The 9,983-nt window shown below is 36.2% G+C and overlaps 1 protein-coding gene across 4 annotated transcripts in view; it reads left to right on the forward strand.

The window, feature by feature from the left end:
• The window catches only part of MYEF2 (myelin expression factor 2), a 36,460-nt gene that overhangs the window by 25,023 nt on the left and 1,454 nt on the right, over window positions 1-9,983 (forward strand). For 2 of the 4 annotated variants that reach the window (XM_081095923.1, XM_081095924.1), the window contains 3 exons: window positions 145-216; window positions 1,978-2,186; window positions 2,266-2,317. In XM_081095923.1, the coding sequence (XP_080952049.1) occupies window positions 145-216; window positions 1,978-2,186; window positions 2,266-2,317 (333 nt within the window). The remainder of the gene's footprint in view (window positions 1-144; window positions 217-1,977; window positions 2,187-2,265; window positions 2,318-9,983) is intronic. The other 2 variants (XM_081095925.1, XM_081095926.1) reach the window with 1 other exon arrangement.

Raw genomic sequence — 9,983 nt, forward strand, 5'->3', positions numbered from 1 at the left:
TTCACTGTCTTACACATTTGAACCCTGTTTCTAGAAGACTGTACTTTTCAGTTACTGTACATCTTCTGAGAGCATAGTACCTTGGGACTTTTGAAGTATGATTATTTAAATTAATTAGTGTGTTATTTTTCCATCCTTGTTTAGGCAGTGCAATGATTGGAGGGTTTGCAGGAAGAATAGGAGCTTCTAACATGGGTCCAGTAGGATCTGGAATAAGTAGGTTTAAATTTTACTAGAATTTATTCAGTAATATTTGTATGCTTGCAAATGACTGCAAGAGTAGTTATTGTAGTATAGTAATACTTTGTTCTTATATGTTAATGTCTTGTTAAAATTTAGAGAAACTTTGATACTTACTGAGCTTTTCTGTTTGATCACTGAAATTTCTAAATAACTTCGAATTTTACTTCTTTGATATTTCTAAACTAACACCAAAGTATGTGTTAACCATGAGACAACCCAAGAATCTCCTTTCCAACTAAGAAATCTGGGGATTTCTCTCACCATGTGTCAAAACAACTTTTACCTTTGCACCAACTTAGTTCCCTTGCTTATTCTCTACAACTGCTATTGGTTTCTAGTTTATTTCACCTGCGAATACCTTCTTTGTGTTTTGGAAGACACAGGTGAATTTCCCCACATATAACTCTTCTAGAGAGAGACCTGAAGTTGAGGGATAAGATTGAAAGAGATGCATGTTTCCTCTCCTATTAAACCTTTCCTGTGGTAGAATTAAGAGTAGTTGAAACACTGGGGAGTGCTGAATCTCTTCCATCTGTTTCCACTACAACATTTTATGCCTTAAGGCTTAACACATAGCTTAGTTTTTGACTTCTGTTGCTTATTGAATCGTGTCTCTATGAGCTCTCCATACCTTATTGACTTCCATTAATTGTTTGGAAAATCACCAATAGGAAACATAGTCTATTTGAACTGTTCTAAGTGAATTCATAAATCCTCTCAGCAGAAGATACCTATTTCCATTGTCCTTTGCTTCTCGTTTTATTTCTTCTTTTCATCATCTCTTCAGCCCTGGCCATTTTCCTGTTAATGCTAACTTCCCTACCTTCTGGTTTTCACCTCAGTGTTTATACTTTTTTGCTAATTTTATATGTTATCCACCAAAAGACAATTTGAGGGTGATGCTAATTTTTAGAATTTCTATGTATGCGAATTTTAGGTATGAGAAAAAAGGATAAGTTTTGAGAATGAGTAGGACTAGGATATTTAAAGAGGACTCAACACCTAGAATGAAGTACATATGTGCTCTGAGCTAAATTCTCAAGTTCTGGCTAAAGGGGTATGATTTCATTTTTTTGTTGCTACCTCCTCAAGTTTTGTATAACATTGGATTAAAAGTTATATGTTTCCATGGTTATTGAAAATTGAATTGATACAGAAAGAAATTGTATGAGAAACTGAGGTGAAAGGGAAGCTAGGGAAATAATATTATGTAGGAGAGTATGATGAGAGCAACAGTTGGTGTGTTGGAGTTGAATGATTTGAATTTGCCCCATTTATTTTTGTTCTGGCAATTTTTAAGCTTGGTACATTATTAGAAAATAAAAATGAGGATAAACACTATAACATTAATGGATAATGTAATTGGTAGAAAAACTATATAACATATTTGATGAACTTTATGGTCAGAGTATACAGTAACTTTATAGAAGTATATGTATATAATGTATTATGTACTGGCTAAAATTAACAAATTCAATTAGCCATTAACATTCAACTAACCAAATGTATACCAAATTAAATTCTGTTCCTTGGAAGATTGTTAAATTGTGTGTATGAAATAATTTTTATGCTTACATATTATCTAATTGCGTAAACGAATTAATTTTTCTCTTCCTTTCTTTCTCAAAAATGATTCTTTCCCTCTTCTTCTCTTTCTTCCTCTTCCTTCTCCTTCTGATTTTAAAATAAAAACACCAAACTTCCAAATCCTCTCATCCCTTCCTGAAAATCCAGGTGGTGGAATGGGTGGCATGAACAGTGTGACTGGAGGAATGGGGATGGGACTGGATCGGATGAGCTCCAGCTTTGATAGAATGGGACCAGGTATAGGAGCAATACTGGAAAGAAGCATCGATATGGATCGAGGATTCCTATCAGGTCCCATGGGAAGCGGAATGAGAGACAGAATAGGCTCCAAAGGCAACCAGATATTTGTCAGAAATGTAAGCAACTAAATATAAAGGATACTTAAAATTATTTTGTGCCTTGTATATCTGTTACTAATACCTTTTTTCATTCTAGCTGCCTTTTGACTTGACTTGGCAGAAACTAAAAGAAAAATTCAGTCAGTGTGGTAAGTATGCCAATGACTGCAGTATGTTGATAGTGATTATGGAGAAAAAAGTGATTTTAAACTTCTAAAGACTGTGTTTAGACCTTTACCTGTCCAAATACTTACTCCTGGGTAATCTAATTTCACTTCAAATAAATAAATTATTTTGCTTTACTCTGACTTAGAGTACAAATTACTACTAAATAACATGATTTAGAGTAAAGCTTGTCATTGTCTCCTGTGGATAAAGAAAATGCTTGGTTTAATACCTGATTATTAAAAGGTTGCTATATCATGATTATTCACATTTAAAAAGATTTTTTATTGGGGAAATACTAATGAATGGTATATTTATTTTCTTATTTATAGTATAGCACAGTACAATGTCAGCATGACCCAATGAAATGCTGTGACATTTAAATGATACGGAGTTAATAGATGGCCCATTCTATAAAACTTATTGCCTACTTAGCTAATAACACAGAACCCACTGTCTGGATCTCCTAGACCAGTGATGGCGAACCTATGTCACGTGTGTCAGAGGTGACACGCGGACTCATTTTTTTGGTTGATTTTTGTTAAGTGGCCTTTAAATATATAAAATAAATATCAAAAATATAAATCTTTGTTTTACTATGGTTGCAAATATCAAAAAATTTCTATGTGACACGGCACCAGAGTTAAGTTAGGATTTTTCAAAATGCTGACACGCTGAGCTCAAAAGGTTCGCCATCACTGTCCTAGACATAGGTATATTCTGGTGGCCTTTCTAATTCTTTTATAAACTGTTCTTGGATATAATGATACTACCTATGCAACTTAATATGTTAATTAGGTCTGTAGATTGCATGGTTTAGTACTTTTAAAAGAGGGCCTTTTGTGTGTGTGTGTATGTGTGTGTGTGTGTGTGATTAGAGAATTAGTGTGAGTAGAACAAAGTAACAGATTTTCTTGCTAGTATTTTTCTGTTATTGGGTGGTGTCCTAGAGACTGTAATCACAATAGTAAGCTATACAGTTGGCATATAATGATGAAAAGGGCCTAAACATGGTACATTCAGCCTTTGAGAGTTAATGAAAAGTTAATAGAGTATTTGGAATATATAATTTTTTGAGATCTTAAAGGGGATGAGTTTAAAGTTCTCCCACGAAAGTAGCCTGTGTAGCCACTTACCACAAAGTGATAGATCACTTATGAACAAACTGCTCATTGTGGAATCTATTACTAGGGATCCAGTGCGTGAATTCGTGCACTTTGAAAGAAACTGTGGGGCCGTGAGGCTGTGGTGGGCACAGGGGCAGGTCTCGGCCCATCCTCCACATCCCCGCCTGGCACACAGAGCGATTGGGGCCAACTCCAGCAGTGAGTGCAAGCAGTGGCTGTTGCTCCAATCACCCCTCAGAAGCAGGGGGAAGTGGAGAAGCCCTCAGGGGCGATTGGGGATGGCAACCCCGCTAGCACCCACTAACGGCGCTAAGCGATTGGGACCAGCACCTGCAGTAGGTGTGAGCAACTGCTCTGCCACTGGCGCTGGTGGCAGGTGTGAGAGGCGAGTTCCGGCCCCGATCCCTGCTCAGGAGCAGGGATAGGTGGAGAAGCCCTGAGGGACGATCGGGGCCAGCAGCCGCCACTTGCACCCACTGATGGCACCGAGCGATCGGGGCCAGTGCCAGCAGCGGGTGCAAATAGCAGCTTTGCTGCCAGCAGTGGGTGCGAGCGGGGCTGGTGCTGGCAGCAGGTGCAATCGCCAGGGAGGACCATGGCACTCGGGAGCAAAGAATTTTCAGTAACCACCAGAGGCTCACCCCGATGACAGCAACTGGTGCCCTGCCTTGGTCTGGTGCCCCCACTCACCTGCTCAACCATCCCCCTGCGGCCCATGCCTACCATGTTCCATGCTCTGCCCCCTGGTGGTCAGCGCATGTCAGCGACCAGTTGTTTGGTGGTTCTGTGTTCGGTCTATTTGCATATTAGCCTTTTATTGTTGTAGGATATTCTCAGAGTACTTTATACCTAACTCTACTATGATAATCTTTTCACATGTTTTCTTCCCTCCTAGGCAGAGGCTTTTGAAGGCTAGAGCTCTCTTTTTTTTTCCTGGTACCTTTCATTGCCTCAATACATATAGTAAGAGTTTATTAAATGTTTTTAAGTTAGTTAAATATTCTGAGAAAATCTTCGTCTAGTTAGTTAGTTACTCATTTATTAAATCTACTAATACTATATTTTTGGCAGTTTGTTGTAATTAGTATTTGAAAAGGCAAACGAAGTAATGAATTATGTTCACCTTCAAAGAACATTCAGTTCGAGTCCATTTAAGATGTACTTTAGGCTTCCTTTCTGATCATCTCTTAAAAATATTTAAAGAAGAGAAACTGAACTTTTTTTTAATAAAGAAAAGTGATTGGAAATGAGTCAACTAGTAAATAGTCCCTACTAACAGAAGGCAGACTTACGAAGTTGTTTTGAGGCGCTGGTAGTCTTTGCAGGAGTAAGAAGACCTATCAGAATGAGTAAGCAACATCTGGCCGTGAGTCTTATAGATTACAGAGGAATGAACATACTAGGGGCTTAACTGAAGTATATCAAATGAGGAGCAATGGCAGTAGGTATAGATAATCTCTGTTGTAATTTGAGTGAGAAAAGACAATCTCCAAGTGAAATATAACATTATTTAAAGAAATAGAAATGAGCCCTAGCTGGTTTGGCTCAGGGGATAGAGCGCAGGCCTGGGGACTGAAGGGTTCCGGGTTCAATTCCAGTTAAGGGCACATGCCCGGGTTGCAGGCTCAATCCTCAGTACGGGGTATGCAGGAGGCAGCCTATCAGTGATTCTCTCATCATTGATGTTTCTGTCCCTCTCTCCCTTCCTCTCTGAAATCAATAAAATATTTTTTAAAAAGTAAAAATTAAACAAGATAAAGAACAAAGTGGAGCAAACAAATAACAATCAAAATGTGACCAATATTGAGTTGACTGTTGTTTATCCTATTTAGGCAGATTTCCTTTGATGTCAGGTATGAGCAAAGCTTGAAGCAAACTTAAAGTTTTTTTGGTGGGCTTCTACCTGAAGTGGTATTGTTTTGACCAAAAGACATCAGCAATTAAAACACATTTTCTGAAAGGAAAAATTAGTACCCAAATCTACATTTATAAAATTTGTACAGCATTTTTGGCAATAAAAAAAACAGTTAAATTATTATTCTTTACTTTGTTATTTTAGCTCTATTCTTCTGTCCCTTTTGATTAGTCTGTAGTTACATCATAAGAGCAATGGTTTTTATTTTTCTTCTCAATTCTAATTGTAAAACCTGACTTTTAGATTTATATTAAGATAATACCACACTTAAATAATTTCCTACCGTCTTTCTGCTTTTAATTTGAATTGCATTGATGGGAACAAAACTAAGTTTTATAGTAATACAGAATTAAGTGTCCATCTATCGACAACTGTGGAAATTACTTGGCTTATATGAACTGAACCATCCATTTTCCTGCTACATCACTTTGTTTTTAAATCTTAAGAGCTTTGCTTTTTTACTTTGGGAAGTTTCTTTGTAACCTGCTTCAAGCCAGCAATAGACTGTTGCAGTAAAAGGCAGGTGTGTTTTTTCCCCCCTACTGAGCCCAAGGCACATAAGTATATTCTCCTGGTTGCTTCCTAGTAAGCGTCTAGTGGTACTCCATGTATCTCCCCCAGACATTATCTGCCAGTAAATGGCACACTAACAGGCCCTCTGCTTATTAAATTTCTATAGTGGTTAATTGTCCTTGATGGAGCAATTACAAAGGCCAAGAAATGTTGTACTTTGGGTTATATTACCCTCAATACAACATTTCCTCAGCCTTTATAGTTCAGGAAAAAAGGTGTTCACATATTCCCAAATACAAAAAAAGAGTAATAACTGAGTATAGTAAAACAGGTCTCTTTTATCCTGCCTTATATAATTCCTCAGTGACGTTGTAAATAAATTAACTGACCCTTTCAGAGTTGGACTCCATTATTAGTTCAGGTTGTGCTAATGAAGTCAAATGGGCATAGTCTTACGTTTGCTCTATTTTTGTCTATACCCTTTAACTATACTCTGGCCTTCTGGCTTAGTTTGATGCAGGCCATAGCATTTTAGAACTGCAGTGCCCGTTCTTAGTTAATACTGTTATAAACTATGTAAACAAATATAGCTTTTCCCCCACAGATTTCTATTACGTAGTTTTCTACCTGAGTATGCTTATTAATTGCATAGGAAATGGGGACTTGATAGATTTTATTTACTAAAAGCACATGCTTCAAGCATGAATTGTGGACTTTGACTCTAGAAGAACTCAACAGTAAAAATAATATATGAGGAACATTTATTGGGATATAGGCACTTTATTTGTAAAGAAACACTAAAAACTTTGAGGTTTTTTGGATATCTTATGTCATAATTCTTTTTTGTTTTTAAATAAATATTTTATTGATTTTTTTTACAGAGAGGAAGGGAGAGGAATAGAGAGTTAGAAACATCGATGAGAGAGAAACATCATCAGCTGCCTCCTGCACACTCCCCACTGGGGATGTGCCCGCAACCAAGGTACATGTCCCTGACCGGAATCGAACCTGGGACTCTTGAGTTCTCAGGCTGACGCTCTATCCACTGAGCCAAACCGGTTAGGGCGTCATAATTATTTCTTGTAGAATATCTGATTTTACATTTTTTTCCTGTGGTTATGTTACAGCTTTGCTTTAGATACAGATTTCATTGAATCATGTATTTATGTATTTATGCTTAATTTGGTCTACTTTTAAATATGCTTTTACATAAGCATTTCCCAAATTATACACCACAAGAAATTAATAGGCTAGGTTAAATGAAGTAGAAAGTTTTCTTTTACTGAAGGATAAGTCATTTTTATAACTAGTAAAAATGCAACAGCAATACATTTGATTATTCTGTGATACCAATTTCTCATTGCATACTATTTTGTCCTATACATTTGCTAAAATAGTCCTGTTTTTGTTTTTCTTGGAATCATACAAGATATTTGTAGATATTTAAGTTACTAAAGGAAGTCTTCAGAGAATGTAAAAGCCAGAGAGGTCTAATTTTAATCAGTTATTTGAAACTCATTTTTTTTTCCTCCTTAAATATTTATCTTAAGACAAGAAAATACCTCAATTGATGTTTGTATGGGATTAAGAAGAAACTTAGTAGACAGTTCCTTATAGTTCTGTGCCTACTGGGATTTACTGTGGAACAAGTATCTATAGGCCACTTCCTGTATAGCCTGAATGTCAAGTACCTTAGCTAAGAGACCATGTGAGGTCAGCAGTTTGGGTGTCTAACTAATCTCTAAACCAAGTTTCCAGTATTTTTGCTAAGAGACCGATTATATGAAGTCAGCAGTTTGGGGGTCTGAGTGGATGATCACTAAACCAAGACATAATTTAAAGGGGGTGGGGGGGAAGCAAAACTTGTCCGGAAAGATTGAGACAGATTTTGCAAGAGATAATTATATATTTTCCTTTGAAGTTTTAAACATTTCTTGCGTGAGTGAACCTTACTATTGCTAATAAACCTATGGTGGGATACTTATATTAAGAAAAACCCTACATTTTTAGGTAAAGTTAGAATGATGGCAAACTTAATTAATTGTAAAAGCCTTAGAAAATTAATCTACTAAGGATTTAACATAAAAAATAAAATTTTTTAAGTAGTTCTCTTTAAAATCAATGTAAAGTGCTGCCATTTACCAAGGTATACTTCTTTAATTAAAGTCGCTTTCTTCCAGTTCCCAGCATTCAAGATATTAAGAGGACTCTGGAAATTGCTTTGTATCTATGTTAAAGTTTTTAAAAATAAATTTTCCAGTTTCATTTTACTATGTTAATTAGAAAATGAGATTTCTCTCTGTGTGTGTATATTCTCATGTGTGTATATTTTTAACTATTTGTAGAGTGAATATTGTTAGGGTCTATTTTAACCATTATAACTTCTTTAAGGATTAGTCTGTTTTATAACTTTCAGAACATAGTTAAAGACTTCCTGCTCTGGTTTACAAAATCATGGTTTTGGCTCAACATGACATTTATTAACGTGGACATTTAATTAGTTTTGAGTGAATGAGTAATTGACTCTCAGTTTTAAAAAATAAAGTTATTGTGGAGGGGGGTGGATGAAAAAACAGTAGGAAAGTACTCCAGGATGTTGCAGAAAAGAATCAATCGGATCAATATTTAAAAAGAAGGAGAAGAAAACACCTTACTGGTTCATTGAGAAAGTTGTTCCCATTGCCTGAAAAGAGCTTCTGAAATTTTTTGCTAAGCCCTTTGCTTTTACCTCCCTCCTTCTTCGCCCTTAAGAGAACTAAATCTGAACTAAATATGCCTGGCTCTGATTTTGTTGCCAGACTAAAACTAGCCCATAGTGATCTGGTAACTACAATATTCAAGGGTAGGGAAATATTATGGTAAGTAGTCACACACATCACACTTAAATCTTTGTGGATCGAGCGATCATACATTCCAGGTTGCTTGGGAATAGTCTCACTTTACATGTGTTATATATTCTCTAGTGTTCTGGTTTGGATGATAGATCTTTATGGCCACTTTGTATTTTGATAAATTATAATTTACTTCACATTTCAGTCTCTAGAGTCAGCAATGACACTAACTGTATGGAATAATTGTCTAGTTTTCTTCCTCTTTCTGGAAACTCCTCCGAGGTTCTTCTTTGTGCTCTTACCATAACTGTTTTTACCTTTATTGATTTAAATCTGCTGTGTCTCTTCTATGCCTATTTCTATATATATTTGGTGCCATTCTTACGCTTGGAGTTCAGAATGTGATATTGAGTAAATGACTTCGCCACTGTGGTTGAAAAGCAGAATTAGCGGGGCCCTTCGTGATCTGGTAAAAATTAAATTTCTGGACAGTTGCTATTATTTTCAGGGATCAAAAAGTTGAAATGGAAGATAAAGGGTAAGGGAAAGGAGACTGGGCGGAAAGGAATAAGTTTGTCTAAATAGTTTTGTTTAAATTTGTGGTTTGTCGCCCACCCGGCATGGCTCAGTGGTTGAGCATCAACCTATATGAATTAGGACAGTGATGGCGAACCTATGATACGTGTGTCAGAGGTGACACACGAACTCATTTTTTTGGTTGATTTTTCTTTGTTAAATGGCATTTAAATATATAAAATATCAAAAATATAAATCTTTGTTTTACTATGTTTGCAAATATCAAAAAATTTCTATATGTGACACGGCACCAGAGTTAAATTAGGGTTTTTCAAAATGCTGACATGCCAAGCTCAAAAGGTTCGCCATCACTGAACTAGGAGGTCACTGTTTGATTCCTGGTCAGGACACATGCCCAGATTGTGGGCTCGATCCCCCGTAGAGGTCCTGCAGGAGCCAGCTGTTCAATGATTCTCTCTCCTCATTGATGTTTCTATCTCTCCCTCTCCCTTTCTGAAATCAATAAAAATATATTTTTAAAAAATAAATTTGTCGTTTGTCATTGGGCATAGTGACTTGGTGGCATTTTGTGCTAGCTTGCCTTATTGCTATAAATTTTACTTCTGAAACTAAGGATTTAACATAAAAATATTTTTTGTTTTAATAAAATATTAAATCCTAAGCAAATTTATTTTTAGTCTAATTCTGCATATTCTAACCTATAGATATTTATTACTTTATGTGAGTT

Source organism: Myotis nattereri, assembly GCF_964212035.1.
Source record: "Myotis nattereri genome assembly, chromosome: 1".
Lineage (NCBI taxonomy): Eukaryota > Metazoa > Chordata > Mammalia > Chiroptera > Vespertilionidae > Myotis > Myotis nattereri.